This window comes from Musca domestica, unplaced genomic scaffold, assembly GCF_030504385.1.
Source record: "Musca domestica strain aabys unplaced genomic scaffold, Musca_domestica.polishedcontigs.V.1.1 80, whole genome shotgun sequence".
In the NCBI taxonomy this organism is placed as follows: domain Eukaryota; kingdom Metazoa; phylum Arthropoda; class Insecta; order Diptera; family Muscidae; genus Musca; species Musca domestica.
The window spans coordinates 3003039-3028209 of NW_026712410.1; the positions used below are offsets into that span (position 1 = coordinate 3003039).

General features: G+C 34.6%; 1 protein-coding gene across 1 annotated transcript; it reads left to right on the forward strand.

Annotated features, from left to right (window-relative positions):
* The first annotated feature begins 15150 nt into the window (after positions 1–15150).
* Positions 15151–24364, forward strand: LOC131806654 (uncharacterized). The gene is made up of 2 exons (XM_059131193.1): positions 15151–15476; positions 23126–24364. Exons 1-2 carry the CDS (start codon positions 15432–15434, stop codon positions 24089–24091), a joined length of 1011 nt encoding a protein of 336 aa, XP_058987176.1. The 5' UTR covers positions 15151–15431; the 3' UTR covers positions 24092–24364.
* The last annotated feature ends 807 nt before the right edge of the window (positions 24365–25171 follow it).

A 25171-nucleotide genomic window follows, 5' to 3' on the forward strand; every position in this document is an offset into this window, starting at 1 on the left:
TTTCTACTTACAACGAAATCGGTCGCACTATCACAATATTCTTCCATTTCAAATATTAACAAAGCAAAATAAACTGTCCCACTGTTTTAAATGTTGAATAAACAATGACCTGAGCGAAACTCGATTCAAGAAGACAATCACGGTTGTGATTGCTCATTTACATAATGTGTCGATCAACTCATGTTGCTGAACATATCAAACCGTCTCGAACGCTCATGTTGATTGTGAGTGAAGTGATTCAAACTGAGGAGTTCGATTCGATCCAAGCGAAAACGGTCATTTCATTCACATCAAGCTAAACGCTGCATCAACAAAATCATGTAAGAACCGAGTATGCTTGAATTTTTGCATACTCGTTGCAGCCCTCTGCTACTGAGCAAATGATTATTGTAATAGAGTTGTCAAAATCTTTCCAAATATATCCAGTTCTCGGCGTACGTCTGTTTAAACGAATGCCTATGATTTAAGAACATATGAAATCAATTTAAAGAAGCAAGAGTAGAGATGGTAGCTGAAAGTTAAATAAATAAATCATTTTTTAAGGTGAACACCACACAAAAACTGTTTTACATTTTCACAATCTCCTTTTTTACGAGTAAGAATTGGCAACCCCCATTGGTCGTTAAGCAGCATGACGTAAATGGACCGTTCATTAAAAATTCCAACCTAAAGTAATTGACTCTAAAAGATTATACGTTTATTTGTTGATAGTTTAGAAATTGTCAACAAATTACTTAGCGTAGAGTTGCATATGATATGACCATGGATAAGGCCCACCTAAAAGTGTTACCTAAATTGATTTGTACATCCGAACAGTGTTGCCAGTATTGAGGAATTTTCCCCATAAAGGGGATATTTTTTTAAATTGGGGGACGAAAAATTCAAGTTGGGACTTAAGGATTTAGTCGGGATCTTTTTACAAAATTGCGGAATTTGTGAGGTTTTTTTCAATAAAATTCTAACTACCTTACTTATTTGATAATTACATTTATGTTACACATTATATCTAGTTATCTCTACCATAATCTGTGTTTGCCTATAACACATACCATGGTAGAAGAATAGGTAGACGCATCGACACAGCTACTGGGACAATGAACTGTCAAAAACTTTTGGAATTGAAAATGTTGAATAAAAAATTTTTTAAATTTGTAAAAATTGTTGAAAACGCTATTATAATGACCTCCGAATAACGTGGTATAAGAAAACATTTAAGAATCTACTTATATTGAAAACACATTTAAAGTTTTTTGACATATCAATGGTCCCAAACGTTGGTGCATCTACCTGTATTTTTCGACCATGACACATACACTCGGTTGCAGAGATGTCAAAAAATGTATATTTGTAGAACAGTTACATTGATATTTGTATTGAAAGTACTAAAAATGCATGATTGTTTTACATAGAAGGTGGCAACCAGCAATGCATGTGTAGAACGAATTTTTCAGTTACGGACTCAGTGAAAACCAAACTTAGAAATAAAATGCAGTATGATTTGTTGGAAGCTCTGTTGCTTACTAAAGGCCTGCTCAAGACGAATTGTATGAATTATGCTTTTTTCGAACACACTAACTTTGTCTACTCAATCATGCGCTATGTATTTGATAAGCAATGACAACCACAACATCCCCCATTTTGATTCAAGTGTGCCATTGTCTAAGTTCGATCGTGGCATGGCTGACTCGAATATTTGCATGGTGTTCTCCATAAATGCAGGTGTGAACGATGACATCGAACCGTGTCATCGTCAAATTGTGTGTCATTTGTGTACGTGTGCTTAAATTGAGAGAGTGTGTTTGTGTTAATTTCAACGGTAAGGGTGTGTTTTTGTGTGTGTTTGTAATTTTGAAGTAACAAACTCCGCGTAGCATGAATTGGATTTCAATAACAAAATGTGCATAAATATCAACAAGTGAATAGAAAAAATGAAATATATACTGATCAAAACAATTTATTGGTGATTATCATAAAATTTTGGTCATAAACTAGAGGTAAATATTGTTTGCCTATTTTCTATCTACATATAGTGTTCTTTTAAAATTAAAGTTTGTGGGCAGAGATTTGACTCTCATTCAATAACAGAATATGCACAGAATTGAACAATGGAAGTATAGAGTGTTGTTACGTGAATTACAGTAGCACTCATTCTCATTTACAACTCCCTATCGGAGGCAAACATTTACAACATTAATTTCATTATAATCAAAATAGGAAAAATTTTCAGGGGATTATTGTTTATTAATAAGTATTAGCATTTTTGATTGTTTCGTCGTCAATAACCACGAAATGTGAAAATTATATGTGGACCAACTAGAAGTACCTTTAATATATTAGTTTTCGCCAAGAAATTCTTTATTACAAAAAATTAATTTTTAACATATCGGAAAAGCAGGTAGCGATTGCGCTTTGCCTTCATCACGTGTGTGTCTTTTCCGTTGGCATTGTTTCATACTTGTTGTTGATTTTTGATAGAACATTTTTGTATGACACACTATTCAACATTTCCTTTTATTGGTCTTACATGTTATGACGATGGGTTTGAGTGTGACCGACATGACGAGACATCGAGCATTTGGGTTGGATGTCATGTACTGTTATGCGTTTGATCAAATAGAGAAAATTGTCACATTTGCAGCCTTTAATTTCTAACACTTGACACATCGATAAGTCAATACCTCGCGCTACCACCTTATCCTATTGGATTCTGGTGAACTCGGGCCGCTTTTCTAAATTATCTCCTCACTTAAATGAGCTCTCTTATGTGGTTCTAGGGAACATTAACATTTGGTCCCACAATAAACTAATTTCTAATAGGATTTTCTGGGGTAACCCTACACTTGTCGCATTCTATCTAGCGTTAAAAACTTTTACAATCACAAATAAAATCTTATATACTAATCACTAACTACTAACATATACTTAAACTAACAAATAAATGTTTTAGCAGATCAATTCCTAATTTATGAGTTCGGTGTTATATTTTAAGTTTTTTTTTTTAACATATAAACTAATCTTTCATTTGTATTTCTCCTTTTTATACCCTCCACCATACTATGGAGGGTATATTAACTTGGTCATTCCCTTTGTAACTCCTCGAAATACTCATGTCAGACCCAACAAAGTATATATATTCTTGATCAGCGTAAAATTTTAAGTCGATTTAGCCATGTCGTTCTGACTGTCTGTTGTAATCACGCTATCTTTCGAACGAATTGAGATAGAAGGCTAAAATTTGCACACATGTTTATTTTTCCAATAGGCAGGTTAAGTTAGTAAATGGGGGCATGTAGGTTTTCTCATAGCCCCCATATAACGGTACCTCCCGATATTCGGTATTTTGATGATTTTAGCGACATTATTAACCGGATTTGTTTCAAATTTGGAATTCGAAGTTCGAAATGGATACTACAGCCTAAGAGAGAAAACTGTCTGTGCAGGTCCACGTCTTCGTATAGCCCCCTTATAACGGTACCTCCCTATATTCGGTATTTTGATGACTTAAGCGTCATTATTCACCGGAATTGTTTCAAATTACGTATTTAGAGTTCGTAATGGGAAGTACAGTCTGTGACAGAAAATTGTGTATGCAGGCCCAGGTCTTCGTCTAAGCCCCACATACCAGTACCTCCCTATATCAGTTTTTTGACGAGTTTAGGTACAATACCCACCGAAATTGTTTGAAACGCGTATTTGAAGTTCGTAATGAATGCTACAGCCTATGGCAGAATGGTTTTTGCTACATTATTCACCGTTTATTTCAAGTTTCGAATTTGAATATGGTAATGACTTATGACAAACATTGCCCATGTAGGTCCACGTCCGTATAGACACCCATATAACGGCTATATTCGGTATTTTTAAAATGTTAACACTATTGTAAGGATTTATCTCAAATTCGTTTCAAATGGTGGAGGGTATTCAAAGTTCGGCCCGGCCGAACTTACTGCTTTTAACTTGTTAGATGTTAGTTAGCACTCAGGCTCTGGGCCTAGATCCTCCGAAAGAATGTTGCTCAAGGCCGGTAAGTAGATATTTTTTCTTTTAAATATTGTTACCTGTCAGCATTTACTTATACTGGTTTTATTATTCCAGATTTTTGGACATCACGGACTTAGGCACAATGGATACTTCAATGGTGGTGGTGCTGGACGGACACATGAGACAGGTCTAAATTTGCTGCCGTTACAGTTTACTTGGCTTGGGTCAGAGATGGTTTTAACGGTTGGTTGTGTTGGCGTTGCATTCACACAACAATAAAACACAAGTGTAAATTAAACACAAAAACAAATGTCCTTAAATTATTTTAATTTAATTTTTGGGACATTTTTTATGTAATTTTAATTCGCAAATAAAATATCTTCTTTGTTAATACACTAAACAAAACTGCCTCAATTTTCCATTGTTAGCCTTTTATATGGCAATTTTCCTAATTAATCAATTACCTTTATTGTACCTACGAGCCATGGTAGAAGAATACATGTAGTCGCATCGACACAGCTGCTGGGACAATGAACTGTCAACCGATTTTGGAATTGAAAATCTTAAATAAAAAAATATTGAAATTTGTAAAAATCCAATTTGCATTGCATAAGAAAACATATAAATATCTACATATTTTTGACAAAACACTTTAAACGTTTAGACATATTAGTGTTCCCAAGCGTTGTTGCATCTACCTATATTCTTCTACATGCTACGAGCCCTACATTAGAGTTGTATTTCTCGGGTTTATATTATACACCAGTTGGCAACGCTGATTTCTTTAACCGCTGTACCGAGCTTAACATATCCGGTTCATTTGTTTCTGACCGGCAACAAGCAAACACACCACATCGGGGACTTGCTGCTAATTGATTTTTTAAATTAAAATAAAAACCACATGTAACAGCTCTTTTGATAATAAATACTCAATTTTCAAATAATTCCATTTGCTGCAAAATGTTGAGCCTACCAAAGAAATGTTAAACTTTTTTAATTATAAGAATTTATACAAACCAAATGAGACAGAAAATGCTGACGATTTGGAATTTGAAGTTTTTGACGTGGTTGCATTGTAACTTTGAAAACTCTAGTTTATGAGATTAAAATGTTCTATTTATTCGTCATTTTCTATTTTTATTTTTTATTTATTTTATTTTTTTATTTTTTATTTTTATTTTACATGTATAATATGCAAGATAAACAAGTCTATGAATTGAATTCCATGTACAAATATTTTTTCAAATAAATTTACTCTGTTCGATTTTTGTTAAATGCTTGAGGATTTTCTTTGAGGAAATTGAATCAAATTTGAGGAGATTTTGGGGAAAACGTCTTTTTTTTGATTTTGGGGACGAGAGACAGAAAATACTGGCAACACTGCAACCCTATTACCAAATAATGATATGGCATTGATATGTCAAAAATTTAAATGGGTGTTTCAATATTAGTAGATTTTTATATACTTTCTTATACTACGTCATTCGGAGGCTATTATAATTCGCGCTTTACAACAATTTTTACAAATTTAAATAATTTTTCATTCAACATTTCAATTCCAAAATTGGTTTGACAGTTCATTGTCCAAGCAGCTGTGTCGACGCGTCTACCTATATTCTTCTACCATGCAAATACGCTAGATCTATACATATGGCATATATCTACCCATGGTACAAAAAGAAGGTAGAACAGCTTCGTTAAAGTACAGAAATACATTCCTGGACCTATGTCCGCTTTCTGTCAAAATTATTCAAATAAGTGTTCTAATTTATTTAACATTTTCCTCATTTCGAATATTGATTAAAAAGCGTGAAAGATGAATGAAATGCCTGGATTTTCTTTCAAAAATATTATCCCACTTGATAAATCTTCAATTCCGTGGCAAAAATGGTTATTACCTGTGCACGCTGCAATGTTAGTTTCTTCCAATCATTGATTTTGAAATATTTTTCTTTTTAAACCAATAAATGCATACACAAAATTGTCAGAAGTCGGGCACACTTAAATAATGTGATCAGCTGGAAGCTCAACCTTACCTTTTATTGTGGATCTACCCATGATAGAAGAATTAGGTAGACGCATCGACACAGCTGATGGGACAATGAACTGCCAATTCAATCCGTCAATTTAAATGAAAAATCATTCAAATTTGTAAATCATTTTGAAAAACGTATATTATAGTTTCCTTCGATGAGGTCGTATAAGAAATCGTATAGAAATCTACTTATATTTGAAAAAACATTGTAAATTTTGACACATCAATGTTCCCAAGCGTTGATACATCTACCTGTATTCTTCTACCATGGATCTACCCATGGAACAATTACATAAGGTAGAACAAACCTACCCCCTTAATACATTTTTTCTTTTGGTGCTTCATTCTGTCAAACATATACACAGTTTGTTGTATATGTTGTGAATAAAAAAATAAAATAATTTGAAATTATTCAAGGCCAATTATAAAATTTGTAAATATTGTACATAGTAGAATTAGTTTTTAGTTCGTAGTATTAGATTTTAAATCATAGTTTTAAGATATTATATAACTTAGTAGAGTTCGCCCATTTTTGTTTTTGGGGCATTTATGTTAGTTTCAGTTTATTTAGTTCATTTATGTTGATGGATGCTAAGTGCCTGGAGCATAGCGAATTACTTTGTATTATGTAGTAGATAGCGAATAGCTATACATAGTTAAGTCTTAAGTACTGTAAGCCATTTCTGTTAGTACGTAAGTTTATTATCCAAATAAATATGGCCATAGGCAAAAATTGAAAAAAATCGTTATGGTAGAACTAAGAAGGTAAAGTAATGCGATCATATGTTGAACATTTGTTCAAATTTATACAGTTGACAACATCTCATTTTCAAAATCAATATTCATAAATCCTTGTATGCACACAATATCAGAGATTGGAACTGTTTTTATGCATTAAAATTTGACAAGTGAATTACAGAAAATGTAGAGCTGGGAATGCTATTTTGAAATGAGGTTACTTTTATTTCATTGCAACATGCTTATGGGGAAGGTTCAAATGAAACACTTGTCTTAATTTCAAGACTCTGGCGTTTTGAATTTATATTATTTATCAAAACAATATTTGGGAATTTAGTGGCTAACGTTAGCTACTTGTTTAACGATCGTTTTTCCATGAAGACAACAGTTGCTCCATGGTAGAATCATGAATCAAATAAGCAATCCCATCTCTGCATTTTCTGTAACTAATCTTGTCATATACAATCCATATAAACTGTCACAACAAGAACAGTTTTGTTTATTTGCATTTATAAAGAATTGAAATTGTCAATAAAATTTGTGAAAAATACTTTAATGAAAGTGGAGCCCTGCATGCAATTTTGCAGAGTGTGATGTGTAAACGTCTGTGTGTCTGAGTGCGCAACCCCATGTCTGAGTAAACGCGGGGTTTAATCGCAGCTGATCGTGAGCTAAATAATTAAGATTCCAACTATTTTTTTTTGCTTCTTCTTTGCTTGTAATAAGTCAAAAAGTTACTTTCGACTTTAAAAAATTTAAATTTTTTCGTGAACTCTTTGATATCGGTGAAATCTAATAAACTTTATTGCCTTGCTTTGGAGCCATTGGTTCTTGTTGTTGCTGCATTTGTTTTGCTGTTGTTGCTTGCCGATATGTCTGCAAATAAGACTAAAAAACATTGTTACATGTGGACTGTATTCTAAAGGCATTCCTTAAACCTGTGGAAGCATTGAATGCAGAATTTGCTGCAAATGGATTCATTTAGCATGTGCCAAACTCTCACCTCAAGATCTTCAACACTGAAGTCAATGGTGTGAGTTCATTTATTTGTGCGGCATGTGACCAAAACCTTAATAATGTACGGGGAAATAGTGTTGTGGTTGACGACATTCGAGATCTCAAGAGGCAGATTGATAATTTTGTTGGTGTTCATCAAACCGATTTGAATGGCATTAAAGATGCGATTGACAAAATGAATGTTGAACTGAGTTCGTGTCTGTCTGTAATCAAGTCTGATATTGTCAAATGTAATGACCGCACTAACCATGTTGGAGAGTCAGTGTCGTCCAAGATGAATCTTTTGGAAGCTGAGAATAACATTCATCATCGTCGCTTAAACCGTGCTGACTTCATTATTGGTGGCTTATCAATTGCCGATTTCTTTAAAGTCAGTTGAATAAAAGTGATGTCAATCGTATCTGCTATATCCACAATAGGAAGCAGATTTTAGTCAAACTAGGTAATGTGGGTATTCGAGATGACATTATGAAGCAATACTTTAGAACCCATGTATGTGATGTTATAAAGGATGGTCCTGGTAGTGATGTTTCTAGTCGTATATTCTTAACGATCACTATAAGACTGCGGCTTCGAAACTCAGTTCAATTTGCGGCTGAAACTTAATTTCAAAATTTAAATGGAGACAAAGTTTTAGCGGAAACTACAGATCGCAATGGTGTCAGGACGAAAAGAGACATTGATTTTTGCTGCTCCTTATTGCAACAATCCGAGGTTTACGTCTATGTAGCAGGATTTTTTACTATTACACTGATTGTATGTATGATCTCATTAATATTTTTTACGATCAGCTGTGTTATCTAGTATTTTAAGTTATTTTGTATTAAACATGAAATTTAATATTATATCTCAAATTTATTATATTGTACTCTTTATTTCATCTTTATTATTCTATTTGTTTTGGCTCCCCACCGCATATTTTTTCAAAAAATTTAAGGTCTTCTAATAGTAATTTAGGTCCTATAGTTAGCTGTAACACATATATTAAATCTGTCTTGCAACCCTACTCTAGTCAAATGAAAATAGGCCATTGGAACTGCCGAAGTCTGAAACCTCTATTAAAAATGAATGAACTTAAATCTATTTTGAAAGATAATGTTTTAGATGTATTAGCCATTCGGAAACCATGGTTGTCACCAGACACATTGGACGTATCTGTAGCTATTCCAGGTTATAGGATACTTTGTAATGACGGTTAATCCCTAACAGGGGTGGAGGTGTTGCGATCTATATATCGTATGGGCTTCACTTTAAACCTGCATTTTCTGTTTCTGTGCAAAGCTGTGAATTTCTTTTTATTATCTTGGAAGTTAAAGGTCTAAGCATTTTATTTGGTGTCGTTTATTTGCCGACAGGTTTTGCCGATTTCGTCACCATGGTCTTTTTCTCACTTTTCAAACATTATTGCTGTTGGTGACTTTAATATTAATTTATTTAATTCCAGCAGATGTGATTTGCTTCGTTCGTTCTTTTCTCGCTTTGATTTATCAGTTGTGCATAACTCAAAACCAACGCATTTTGACTTGAGGTGTAGATCAACATCGCTCATTGATTATATGCTTGTCAGTGATATTTCCCTCATAATATTCTGCAGTCACCTGGTATTTCTGACCATTGCTTAATATTTGCAGCTCTTGTTTTTGATTATGAACCCCACCCGGACTTTATTGAATATCGTAATTGAGCTGGGATTGATTGGGATCGAGTGATATTATTCTTAAATGCGTATGATTTTGATTGTTATGATAATGCTACTGATGTTAATTCTAAATGTATGTTTGTGTCTAACCTCTTAAGTATGTTTTTCTCATTTGTTAAGAAACCTGTTAATACTCATGATGATAAATGGATGGATTCTAGGGAAATTTGTTTTGCAAAGTCACTTAGGTATCTTGCATTCTTTGCATTCCTTAGTGATAGATCTGACTTGAATTGGAAGACTTACTGCCGGTATCATAACAAGGCCAAAAATGTAATGAGAAAGCACGGAGGAGATATTTTTCTAGAATATTTAGTGGTATTTATTCTTCAGATGTGTGGAAATTCTTAAGAAATGTCGGATGTGTTGGTGGTAAAGGTGCTAGATTTGATATTGACGTCGATGTTCTGAATGCTTTCTTTTGTTGGTGATTCTCAATTGGAGGGGATGATTAGTGTTGATACCTACCATCGAACTATGGCTCCCAGTTTTACAATTATAAAGGGAACTACTCCATTGTCCTTCTGGCAGCTTGTGATGCTAATTACACATTTACTTCCGTGCTTGCTTGATTAGTGTTGATACCTCCATGGACTACAACAGTCGTTTTTCTCTGCTCGTGTCAATGAAGTAGATGTATTGTGTGCTTTAAATAAGGTCAAATCAAAAGCTGTTGGGTTGGATTTTTATTCCAATAACGTTTATAAAATTAGTTTTTTCCATATATATCACAATTATTACTGATTTGGTTAATTGTGTTTTAATGACTTCAACATTTCCCAAGTTTGGAAAAGAACGTAAGTCTTACCTATACCAAAAACAAGAAATGTTTGTGAGCCTGATGATTTGTGTGCCATTTCTATTCTTCAGCTATATCAAAAATAATTGAGCATATTCTTAAGGATCAAATCATGACCATTGTTCTAATTATATTTGTGACTCTCAGTTTGCTTTTCGAGCAGGACATAAGGGTCTGTCAGATAGAATACGTTGTGTCCGTTGCGGCAACGTATTTGACTGACGTGACGTACAAAAAGTATAGACTCGCCACAACAAATCCGTCTTCTTCTTCTTGCGTAAGTTCTTATATATATGAATGTACATGTAATCGTATGAGTCCGGATAACATTCTTAAATACTTCCATAAAATTTAAGATATTTAGCTCATGGCGGAAGTAAGCAGATATTTTCTGCTCCCTTTAAATGGGGGTGCCAACTATGAAAGGAATAGTATCAGAAACCTGCGAAGTGCTTTGGGAAATACTTGGCCCAATATATTTATCAGTCCCAAAGGAAAATGAGTGGAAGCGAATCGCCATTGATTTTTCACAATGTGGGATTTACCCAATTGTGTTGGCACCATTGATGGCAAGCACATCAATTTAACTTGCCCATCGAACTCTGGCTCCCAGTTTACAATAATAAAGGGAACTACTCCATTGTCCTTCTGGCAGCTTGTGATGCTAATTACACATTTACTTCCGTGGATATTGGTGCGGTGGAGTTATGTGGAACTCAAGATTCGGTCAACAGTTGTATAAGGGCCAATTGGATCTACCAAAAGAAGAAGTACTACCCGGTTGCAGATGCCGCGTTCCCATAAAACCATTTTTAATTAGACCTTATCCAAGTTTGCATGAGCAATTTATATTTTCCCTCTTCGATTTTATGTAACAAAAATTTTTTTAAGGAAGTAACTTGCCGCCTGAAAAGGAAATATTTAATAAACGTTTGTCACGGGGCCCGTAGGGTAATAGAAATGCTTTTGGTATTTTGGCGAGCCGATGGAGGATTTTGTTGTCATCCCTACAAATGAGCACAGCATCCGCAGAGAAAGTTATTAAAGCCACGGTACTTCTTCACAATTTCCTCAAAATGCATGATGGCAGTTATTGTCCGCCAGAATATGTCGACCGAGACGACGCATTGTATTGATAAATGGTCTGTGGCGCAACGAAGTGCCTGTCCCTTTGCAGAGAGCCAGGAGAACAGCTTCAAATAATGCAGCAAAATGCGCATTCAAATTAAGGGATGAACTCATGAGCTATGTCGTTTCACATCCAATTCGTCATTTTTCCCGGCAGTAACTTCATATTTGTTTAATAAAAAATACTGATGAAAGAATGTATCAAACATTTAGTATTTCTTTTCATATTTTAATTTACTAAAAAATAAATCATTTCATTATACTAAAACTAAAAATAATTTATTTTATTAAATAAGAAAGCAAGAAGAAAGAACATTGTTTAAAGTTCATTCATTGTTTAAATTTGAGACAATGTTGAGCAATTTGATTTTAATTCTATCTTGCTCGTCCACTGAGTCCTTCAGCAATACTCGTCTAGTACTCTTAAAAAATCGGCATTATGAGACACTGGTGGGGGACTTTGACTCTGTGCTGCCTGTTTTTTTATCCAGTCAGACACAGAGTCACAAGGTGATCAAACCTGTCTTCTTGTCTCTTTCTTTTATCGCAACGTTTTTCCACTTGTAGTGTGGATTGCTCAAAAGGACGTGGCAGCTCGCTGCAAAAGGAATCTACATTTTCATTTGTTTCGTCTTCCCCGACAACTGCGAACTTCCATATATGTCGCCACTCTCGAACTGCGTACTTAAAAATGAATCCTCACTCGACCATTGCATATTTGAAGAAGTTCGGGGATATAAAATCGATTAGGAATCTCCAAAAAAATATATCACAGAGCTCTGTAATTACCTGCGAGGAGCGACATGTCGTTGCAAAAAAGACATCGCATTGATATACCGCCATCCACGACCTTCTTTTGCACCACTTCCCGACGGAAGCTTACTTCCGTTAACCTCCTTTACATATCTGTCCCGAAGGGACCTCCAGCGACTTTGGCATTGTTCGACTGCAATATAATATAAAATACCTCCTGTCAATATCTACCTTAAATATACAATTTATGAAAATAACTCACCAGTCGCGTTTGTGGAAGCTGCCACAGCTCTCCAAGCTTTTTCCTTAGCAATTTTGTTGCGATATAGCACTGTTTTTTTGTCAAAAAGACAAGGGTGAATCTGCACCGCTTCTATTAATAAAAATTCCATTTCAAAAACCTTACATAAAATATTAACAAATTACAGCTGATTTCTGTGCCGGACTTGCCGCATGTCAAAAGTTGAGAGTAGACCAACTTTAATCCGTTTCGGCAACTTACACGTTGTGAATGTGACATTCTTCATTAAAATATAAGCAACCAAATCGGCTGTCAGTCTAATACGTTGCCGCAACGGACACAACGTATTCTATCTGACAGACCCTATAGTACGACACATTTACTTCTGTCTCTCAATGATAGCATTCGGGAAGATATAAATAATGGCAAACTTAGTGTCCTGATTTCGCTTGATCTGTCAAAAGCTTTTAATTCCATAAACTTCAACCGATTGATTTTCAAACTTCTGAATGAATATAGATTTTCTGATTCGGCATGTAGGCTTATCTTTTCGTATCTGAGTATAGGACCCAGTCAGTTCGTTATAATAACCATCAATCGGATTTTCTGCCTCTTCATTCTGGTGTTCCACAGGGTTCCGTTTTGGGGCCCCTCTTATTTATACTCTATGTGAATGATCTACCTGTACACACTAATTTTCTAGATTGCCATACCTTTATGTTTGCTGATGACATATTTTTGCTTTTGTATATAATGTTCCTAGAAGGAGACATATTTCAGACTTTGTTAAGAATTTTTTAGGATGTTCCTCTCATGACTATATTGATTTTCGAAAATTATTTTTATTTTACAAGGTTATCAAATACAGTAAGCCTATTCAATCATATAGATAATTTGACTTTTCCCACGCCACTAGGAATCCTCATTCCTTATCATTCCTAGAATTTGGAAAATATATATATATATATATATATATATATATATATATATATATATATATATAAATATATATTTTCGCATTCTAATAATGTGTTCAAATTAAAACTTCTTGCATTTTTTAATACTAGCTGATTTTTATAATACTACTAAGTCATTAATTTGTGTTACTGCTATCTGGGATTTCTAGCCTGTTTTTTCTTGTAGTTGTGGTTGGGGGCCAAACTCTAACTCAAGCTCATAATAAATGAGTGGTATGTAATTTTTTTCCTAGTTTTATGAATTTATGGATTATTTTTTGTAATAATTTAGTTGCTCAGAACTTATTATAATGTAATTTTTTTTGGCCTTTATTACATGAATGAATTTAAATAAATAAATAAGTAAAATGGGACCAGATTTTTTTCATTTGTTATAGCTTTAGCTTACGGACTTCAGAGGGAATATATATATATATATATATATATATATATATATATATATATATAGATATATATATATACATATATATATATATATAATATATATATATTATATATATATATATCATATATATATATATATATATATATATATATCTATATATATTACATATATATATATATATATATATATATTATATATATATATATATATATATATATATATTGATTCGCCCAAAATGTACCTCATAGAAATAATGTTCTCATTTAATTTGTAGTCAATCAAACCATGTCCTTTATCCGGTGAGAACGATAACTCTCAAACGATAACGTTCAGAAAAAGGCTATATCTGCCCACTCCCCCTAGTATCTCCCCCACAAAGGATTACAATTTTGAATAATATCTTTTATAAAATGTGAAGTAAGAGTCACATTGTCTTATATATATATATATTATATATATATATATATATATATATATATATATATATATATATATATAATATATATATATATATATATATATATATATATATTGATTCGCCCAAAATGTACCTCATAGAAATAATGGTCTCATTTAATTTGTAGTCAATCAAACCATGTCCTTTATCCGGTGAGAACGATAACTCTCAAACGATAACGTTCAGAAAAAGGCTATATCTGCCCACTCCCCCTAGTATCTCCTCCACAAAGGATACAATTTTGAATAATATCTTTTATAAAATGTGAAGTAAGAGTCACATTGTCTTTCCTAAACCCAATATTCTACCAATAAACGATCTAGTGTGAAGATTAGATACATTGGTCCATTCATCTGGTATGTACCCCACAAGGGGTCAAAACTTGAAATAATTATAACACTCAAAAAATGCGAAATAAGAAACAAACTATTTTCAAAATCTACGCATCGAAATACATCTACAAACACATGACCTGGTGAGAGAATAGGATTTTCGGATAACTCCTTCAAGTACCTCCCCACAAAGAGCAAGAATTTGAATAAATTTCGTAAATTGAAATATTTCTTTCAAGTATAAAGAAAACATAGAATGGACAAATCCTTCTGGCACACCATCCACAGGAACATCCGATTCTTCTCAAAATTTTGCATAACCTAATAGTTCAACAACACGAGATTTAGTGTGGAGATGGAATATATCGAATATATTCTTCCGATACAAATACAAAAAGATTCATTGCCGCCAGCATCACTTTTATTGCAAAGAAAACTCTAAAGATGCAAAGAAAACTTTCTCATATTCTCAAATTGAAATATGTATTATTTTTCCTCAAACATAAATGACAACAGTTAATGTGTCAAAAAATTGTAAACATATGACTGCATGACTTTACCTTCTTAATTCTACTCGCTTAGGTATCGATTGTTGGCTTGTCGGTGTCATGAACCAGGATATAACTTAAAAAAATATAATTCCAGTAAACACATATTTTTAATTTGGATTAATACTTCTCCTCTCCTCATTGAATTACAAACATAACTAACCGTAAGCTAATATTGTACTATTGTACATCAGTTCATACTCAACAACAGTACCCCGCAGGAGTGGGATAGATATGAAATGTGAACCATCAATAACAGCCTTTGTAAAGACCCCAAACCCTCGACGAAGAACAGATAATAACGTATCGACATCATGGAGAAATTGGATACAACAACATAAATGGTTTTCTTTTTTGTCTCGTACCCGTACGTAGCCCGACGTCAAGTAAGTGGACGGAAGAAAACAGCAACATCAGCAGAAATGGTTCGAAAAATAAAGAAGCGACTTGACCGAAACCCGCGTCGCATTGGCCGAAAAATTGCTCGTGAGCTAAACATATCGCAATATTCCATTCGGCAAATATTGAAAAATGAGCTCGGGGTAAAGCCATTTAAATTCCAAAAAGTGCAAGACCTTACACCGCAACAGAAAGAAAATAGACTCAAAAGAGCTAAAGAGTTGCTTCGCTTAACCGAATGTTGTGAACTTCCAAATTGGGTTTTCTCGCATGAGAAACCATTCGTTGTCCAGCAGTTTGTAAACGAACGAAATGATCGTGTTTACCTGCCAAAGAGGTCAGCTGAAATGTGCACCTTCGGTTGGCCACCAGAACACAAGCGACGGCCATGGTAATGGTGTGTGCCGCCATAACAGCCGATGGTCGCTTCTCGCTCGAATTAATCGACCGTGACATCAGAAAAAAATACCAAAGTGTCGATCACCTCAAGCAAGCGCTTCGACGGGATTGGGCCAAAACAACGCAGAGCAACAGTCGGGCAGCGTGTGACGGTTTCATCGGCCGCTTGAAGGCCCTTTGAATACCCTCCACCAGTTGGAACGAATTTGGCAATTTTCAAAAAAGAAAAAATCTTAAAAATACCGAATGTTGCCGTTATATTAGGGTCTTTACGACGACGTGGATCTGTATCACCAAAATGCCGAATAAAGAGAGGTACTATTATGTGGGGCTATGTCAAAACGTGGACCTGAACAGACAATTTTTTGTCGTAAGCTGTAGTATCCATTACCAACTTCAAATACCAAATTTAAAAGCAATTCCAGTGAATGACATCGCTAAAATCATCAAAATACCAAATATCGGGAGGAGCCGTTATAGGGGGCTATACGAAAACGTGGACCTGCACAGACTATTTTCTGTCATAGCTTGTAGTATACATTACGAGCTTCAAATACCAAATTTGAAACAATTCCGGTGAATAATGTCGCTAAAATCATCAAAATACCAAATATAGGGTGGTACCATTTTATGGGGGCACAGACAATTTTCTGTTTTTGGCTGTAGTATCCATTACGAACTTCTAATACCAAATTTGAAACAATTCCGGTGAATAATGTCGCTAAAATAATCAAATACCTATCATCGGAAGGTAGCGTTGTATGGGAGCTTTAAGAAGACGTGGACAAGTACAGACAATTTTGTGTCGTAGACTGTAGAATTCATTACGAACTTTTAATACCAAATTTGAGACAATTGCGGTGAATTATGTCGCTAAAATAATCAAATTACCGAATATCGGGAGGTACCGTAAAAGGGCTATACCAAAACGTGGACATACATGGCCCATTTTCAATTAAAAAAACCTGCAGACATAATATACATATGAGTAAAATGTTATCAACCTACTTCAGACAGATGGACGGACATCTCTAAATAGACAAAGAATTTTATGCTGATCAAGAATATATACTTTGTGGTGTCTAAAATGTGTATTTCGAGATGTTACAAACGATATGACTGTGCAGTTATTTTTAGTTGCATTGTAGCCATCTCACTAGCACTGCAGATCTCAATCTTGCTGAAAATACACTTTTTTCTTGATTAATAACCCTCCATACTCTGGTGAAGGGTATAAAAATCAAGCAAAAAATGTAATTTCGACAAATTTGAGATCTGCACAAAAACGATGACATGAAAGTAGATGCAATTAAAATAGAGGCATTGCCAAGAAGTTTTAAAACGGTAAACAGTAATAAGAGAAAATTATCAGCCTGTGGCATATGTCTTCAAAGCTCTAACAAAATGTCAACAAAAACAAAATCTTATAATTGAAACAGACCATAAAACCCCTCGAGATTATTATTAAAAAGTCATTCCACTCCGCTCCACATCGACTATTCTCCTCTAGGTATTGCCATAATCTCCATACGTCGTTTACATGAAAGACACTGAAATAAAATTAGCAGATGCTCTCAGCAGATATTGCGAAAATGAACAACATCGGAGAAAATATAAGTACATGCAGTTAAAACCCATACAACGATGTCATAAAAATAAAAGAACACCAACAGGCGATACAAACTTACAAATGCTGATAACAATTATGTAGAATGGATGGCCGACATCAATAACAAAATTTCTATATGAAATTTTAGAAACTTTTATATGACGATGGCATAATTTAAAATAATTAAATTATGTTATGTTGTTTATAAAAACAGCAATAAAGGGATTAATGCTGACCATTTTGAAACACAAAATACTATGGTACCCCGAACAAACAAGCCAAAAATGTTCTATTAAAAACAAGACACGGTCGACGAAGGGATTTTCGTTGTAACAGACAAAACTTTTTACTGGCTTAAGTCATCGGCTAGCTTCTTCGTAAAAGAAGAATGGAAACGTAATGCTATACATCGCTCCCGTCGAAATGAATATACAGTGCCAACCTGTGGTCTTGGTGGTGCCAGGCTGGTGGTCTTGTACATCTACTGAGCGCATCGATATCTGTGCGTGTGGGTCACCTTTATTATCTCACTCATTATCGTGTCATATTTTATGGCGGCTGGGAAATATGTAATTTTAAAATATTTATTGCACATAGCTAGGTTTTCCCAGCGCCTCAACCGCACTAAAAAGTATGTACAAAGCATGGTACAATGAAGAGAAGGTAGGTCAACTTTGAAATAATTGCAAGTATAGAGGTCTACCTGTTTGGCTTGTAATGTCAGAAATAGTATCAAAACAATAACAAAATCAAACAACTTGTTGCATTTATTTTGAATAAATAATTGAAGACCGCGAAAACTGAATGAGAGGTCACCACTTCTTTTCAAAACCAGGTTCTATATATCTCTAAAGGATTATTTCGCTACAAAAACTCTAGATTTTGTCGATGCATACGATGAAATAAACATTTTGAAAACATCCGAATTTGAATGTTTTCTGAACAATTTTTTGTTATTGAAAAGAAAAACACATACATAAACAAATAAAGATGACATATTAAGCCAAGAAAATAAAAAAAAATGAAATCATATGGTATCATAGCCCTACCTTGATATCATTGTACCATGGTACAAAGTATTAAATGTGTATGTTAATAGTGAACTTTATGTTTTATAAATTGAACAAATGGATAACAACGTTTTCTGTTCTAACGGCCATTAGTTGTTTGGTATTGATTTCTCTCTGATAATAGCAAGATAGTGCGGAAATCAACAACATCGTAGCAAATTTAAGTACATGCAGTTAAAACCCATACAACGATGTCAATAAAAATAAAAGAACACCAACAGGCGATACAAACCTACAAATGCTGATAAAAATTATGTAGAATGGATGGCCGACATCAATAACAAAATTATTACATGAAATCTTTTTGAAATTCTAGAAACTTTCATATGACGATGGCATAATTTAAATTAACTAAATTACGTTACGTTGTTTTATAAAAACAACAATAAAGGGATTAATGAAGTCCATTTTACAAAAAAAAAAAAAAAAAAAAAATACTTTGGTATACCGAACAAACAAGCCAAAATTGTTATATTAATAGACAAGACACGGTCGACAAAAGGGTTTTTGTTGTAACAGACAAAACCAACTTACATGGTTATGCTACTTCGTTCATGTAAAATGAAAGCATAACAAGTGGAGAAAAAAAATGAAAATGTTTATGAGTGCAGTTGTAAGATTTAGAAGATTTCTCAAAAGAATTTTAAAATCTGTTTCTTTTTCAGACGGGACTTGTAATGTTGTCTTTTCAAAATTGTATGTTTTTTCTTTATTTGGGACTGTTATTGTCCTCTTTTACTTATTATTTTTGCCTGAAAACAAGTATGCCAAGTTTGATCGAAATCGGTTCAGATATAGCTATAGCTCCCATATATTATTCATCCGATTTATTATTTTTGCACCAAATGGGCAATACAAGTCCGAATGTAAAGGTACAAATGCTTATTTAGTCCTTTTAGCTCTCATATATATCTTAATATATATATATAGATATATATATATATATATATATATATATATATATATATATATACATATAATATACATATATATATATATATATATATATATATATATATATAATATCTATACATATATATATATATATATATAGAGAGAGAGAGAGAGAGAATTACTCTTTCAAAATCTCTAAAACAATTAAAAATATTAAAATAGAGAACAAATTAGTTTCTTTTAACTCAAGAACCCCTGGTCTGATTTTAACGCATACATATATAAAGATCCAAAGGGCAAAGCACGCTATAGGGGCAAACCCTATATAAAGATCCAAAGGGCAAGCACTCTATAGGGGCAAACCCTACACCACTTTGCTAATTTAGTAGAGCTCCACATAACAATTAAAACTTTTATGGGAGAATTCAATCATGCACGCTATGATTATAAATATAATTTAAAGTTCAAAGGACTAAATAAGCTTCGTATCTTTCAAATTCGGACTTGTATTGCCCATTTGGTGCAAAATTAATTTGAAATCAGATAAAGATATACTTATATGAGGGCTAAAAGGACTAAATAAGCATTTGTATCTTTTAAATTCGGACTTGTATTGCCCATTTGGTGCAAAAATATTAAATCGGATGAACAATATATATGGGAGCTATAGCTATATCTGAACCGATTTCGATCAAACTTGGCATACTTGTTTTCAGGCAAAAATAATAAGTAAAAGAGGACAATAACAGTCCCAAATAAAGAAAAAACATACAATTTTGAAAAGACAACATTACAAGTCCCGTCTGAAAAAGAAACAGATTTTAAAATTCTTTGAGAAATCTTCTAAATCTTACAACTGCACTCATAAACATTTTCATTTTTTTCTCCACTTGTTATGCTTTTATTTACATGAACGAAGTAGCATAACCATGTAAGTTGGTTTGTCTGTTACAACAAAAACCCCTTTGTCGACCGTGTCTTGTCTATTAATATAACAATTTTGGCTTGTTTGTTCGGTATACCATAGTATTTTTTTTTTTTGCAAAATGGTCAGCATTAATCCTTTTATCGTTGTTTTTATAAAACAACGTAACGTAATTTAGTTATTTTAAATTATGCCATCGTCATACAAAAGTTTCTAAAATTTCATGTAGTAATTTTGTTATGATGTCGGCCATCCATTCTACATAATTTTTTATCAGCATTTGTAAGTTTGTATCGCCTGTTGGTGTTCTTTTATTATACCCTCCACCATACTATGGAGGGTATATTAATTTTGTCATTCCGTTTGTAACTCCTCGAAATACTCACGTCAGACCCAACAAAGTATATATATTCTTGATCAGCGTAAAATTCTAAGACGATTTAGCCATGTCCGTCTGTCTGTCTGTGTGTCTGTCTGTCTGTCCGTCTGTCTGTCTCTCTGTCTGTTGTAATCACGCTATCTTTCGAACAAATTGAGATAGAAGGCTAAAATTTTGCACACATGTATATTTTGCCAGTAGGCAGGTTAAGTTCGTAAATGGGTCATGTAGGTCCAAGTTTTCATATAGCCCCCATATAGCGGTACCTCTCGATATTCGGTATTTTGATGATTTTAGCGACATTATTCACCGGAATTGTTTCAAATTTGGCATTTGAAGTTCGTAATGGATACTACAGCCTAACAGAAAATTATCTGTGCAGGTCCACGTCTTCGTATAGCCCCCATATACCGCACCCCCCGATATTCGGTATTTTGATGATTTTAGCGACATTATTTAACGGAACCGTTCCAAATTTGGTATTTGAAGTTCGTAATAGATACTCCAGCAGAAAACAGAAAATGGACCATGTAGGTCCACGTCTTCGTATAGGCCCCATATAACGGTACCCCCCGATATTCGGTATTTTGATGATTTTAGCGACATTATTTCACGGAACCGTTCCAAATTTGGTATTTGAAGTTCGTAATAGATACTGCAGCAGAAACAGAAAATGGACCATGTAGGTCCACGTCTTCGTATAGGCCCCATATACCGTACCCCCCGATATTCGGTATTTTGATGATTTTAGCGACATTATTTACCGGGATTGTTTCAAATTTCGCATTTGAAGTTCGTAATGGATACTTCAGCCCATGCCAGAAAATTGTCTGTGCAGGTCCACGTCTTCGTATAGGCCCCATATACCGTACCCCCCGATATTCGGTATTTTGATGATTTTAGCGACATTATTTACCGGGATTGTTTCAAATTTCGCATTTGAAGTTCGTAATGGATACTTCAGCCCATGCCAGAAAATTGTCTGTGCAGGTCCACGTCTTCGTATAGCCCCCATATAACGGTACCCCCTATATTCGGTATTTTGATGATTTTAGCTACATTATGAACAAATTTTTCTTCAAGTTTCGCATTTAAATGTTGTAATAACTTATGACAAAAGTTGCCTATGCAGGTATACGTCGTCGTATAGACATTCGGTATTTTTAAGATTTTAACAGAATTTTTAAAGGATTTATTTTATTTTATTTATTTTATTTTTTTGGAAATTGCCAAATTTGTACCAACTGGTGGAGGGTATTAAAAGTTCGGCCCGGCCGAACTTACAGCTTTTTTACTTGTTTTTTATTGACATCGTTGTATGGGTTTTAACTGCATGTACTTATATTTTCTACGATGTTGTTCATTTTCGCAATATCTGCTGAGAGCATCTGCTAATTTTATTCAGTGTCTTTCATGTAAACGACGTATGGAGATTATGGCAATACCTAGAAGAGAATAGTCGATGTGGAGCGGAGTGGAATGTCTTTTTAATAATAATCTCGAGGGGTTTTATGGTCTGTTTCAATTATAAGATTTTGTTTTTGTTAACATTTTGTTAGAGCTTTGAAGACATATGCCACAGGCTGATAATTTTCGAAAGAGCTGCAACTACACTAAATTTGCTTGCATCGCACCTGGAATTTAACGTTTTGGGTAGAATAATAATTTTTGAGTAGAGGAGTCGAAAAAAATTCTTTTTTTAGTTTCCGGAAAGCTAATTCGTTGTAGGGATGATGTTTTTCGAAAATTTATTTTTTATTTTGGAACTCATCGATCATTTTTAAATAATTTTAAAATCAATTCCATAGTTCTTTACGCAAGACGAGTGGCATATTTTTTTTTTTTTGGGTAGCGGAGTCGAAGAAAATTCATCTTTAGTTTCCTGAAAGCTAAGTCATCGTGCGGCACCCACATCCACTAATTTAATAGATTTCGTAGGGACGATATTATTTTCGAAAAATTATTTTTTATTTCGGAACTCATCTATCATCTTCAAATATATATATATATATATATATATATATAGATAATTACTCTTACTCAAAATCCCTAAAACAATTAAAAATTAATATATATATATATATATATATATATATATATATATATATATATATATATATATATATATATAAGAGGGAGATTTAGTAGTGATTAAGAATGACAGACTCGCTCCAAACGAATGGAAGTTGGGTCGCGTTCAAAAATCATTTCAGGGCACGGATTAAAATACTCGGGTAGTATATACGGACTTCTGGTGGCAATATATGCAGACCCATTACCAAAATTATTAAACTATTCTCCGACTGACTAGCCGCTTATTTCCTCCTAAAAACATAGTACTCGCTTCTTGTTTTTTACAGATATGGCTACTTATCTACCGAATCAGGACTGACGCATGGAAGACCGGAGCCGCATTCCCAGTAACTCAGCCCGGAGCCCCAACCGCCCAACCCCAAATCCAACAGCCCGCAGTCCCAACCAGCCACCGAGGACCCAGCAAATGGCTGTACTCCTGTGGACTATGCCAACAAGACCACAGCCTTTACTCGAGCCCTGTGTCCCGCGACAGACCCCGTTTCAGAGGTATGAGACGGTGGAAAGACGTGGTTATTGTCGAAACTGTCTGGCAAGGAGCCATCTTGCCCCCGATTGCCCCAGTTTTGATGGCTGCAGACGTTGCGACAGCAGGCACCATACGACCCTGCACGGGGCATCGCAGCTGGATGAGGTGCCACGAGCAGATGGAAGCTATAAACGCACCAGCCTTTGCATGGGATTTGATATTGGTGCCCACCGTAATGATCAGATTAATGGCCGAAGGGATGGAAGGGTTCGTGATGGTGCGGGCACTGATGAGCCAGTCGGCAACTATGACCACCATTTCATATGCGGCATATGCAGCACCGCAACGCATAACCACATTCACTATACGACCCAGAAGAATTAGCAGCAGCTGGTCTCTGCAGGTAAATGCGGTGGTGAGAGACAAACTCCCCAGGCGACTTTATTCGGAGGCTCTTTTGGAAGACTCCACTCGGGGCTTCACTAATTACGCCATCGCCGGCCCAGATCCTAGGGGGAACACGCCTATAGATGTGGAATTAGGGGCGGACACATACAACGCGATTCGCAAAAGTGGGTGTGTGGCGGTTGGATTGACCGAACCGGAACATGCCTGCTGCCGAAAATTAACATTGTCGTTCAACACACAGCTGGGAATTGTGTTCGCTGGACAGATTCGGAACATGGCAGCTGCCGAAAATTGTATGGAGCAAGTGGAATTGAAGATTTACACTTATCACTCGGGGCCCAGAAATGTTTACTAATGCGTAAACTTTTGATCTCCATTGTCAGTTGGAGTTAACGGCCACTGCGGCAAATTTTTAAATATATGTTGCACTAACTGACTGGAAGTAAATAAGCAATAAATTGATTTGCAAATTTGGTTGCCAAGCTGATGCAAATTAGGCATCAACACAGTTCGTCTTGAAATCGTGCCCGCGAAAGTTTAAAGTGCTCCCCAGTGACAAGTTAAAATTAAAGACAATAATAAGTGAAGATTTAAATTAACAAACATAATTACAGAACATTTTCACACAACAAACATCATCAAACATCAATATTATTCAACAAATATACAACATGAAGAACGTTCAGCCATAAAAAATCATTACACAATTTACAAAAAATATAATAATTTTTACACAGAAAACCATACATCAAAACTACATAAATTTAAAAAAAAAAAGAAAAAAAAAAACATATATAAATTTACATGAATTTTCACACAAAAAATACAAGAAAGATAAACAACATCTATTAAACATAATTTCAATTTGCCACATAAAAACCAAAACCACTGAAAATTAAAACAAATCAATAAAGATTATACATAAATTGAATTTTAAATAGTAAATAAACATCTTGTTAATAAAACGATTAAAAAACATTAAGTTTGGCCGGGCCAAACTTTTAATACCCTCCACCTTAGGGTAAGGAAATATTAGAAGAAATGTGGCAAAAACCATAAAAATACCGAATATCGGGAGGTACCGTTATATGGGGGCTATACCAAATCGTGGACCTACACATGCAATGTTTCGCCAAACCACATTCACTATACAACCCAGAAGAATTAGCAGCAGCTGGTCTCTGCAGGTAAATGCGGTGGTGAGAGACAAACTCCCCAGGCGACTTTATTCGGAGGCTCATTTGGAAGACTCCACTCGGGGCTTCACTAATTACGCCATCGCCGGCCCAGATCCTAAGGGGGAACACGCCTATAGATGTGGAATTAGGGGCGGACACATACAACGCGATTCGCAAAAGTGGGTGTGTGGCGGTTGGATTGACCGAACCGGAACATGCCTGCTGCCGAAAATTAACATTGTCGTTCAACACACAAC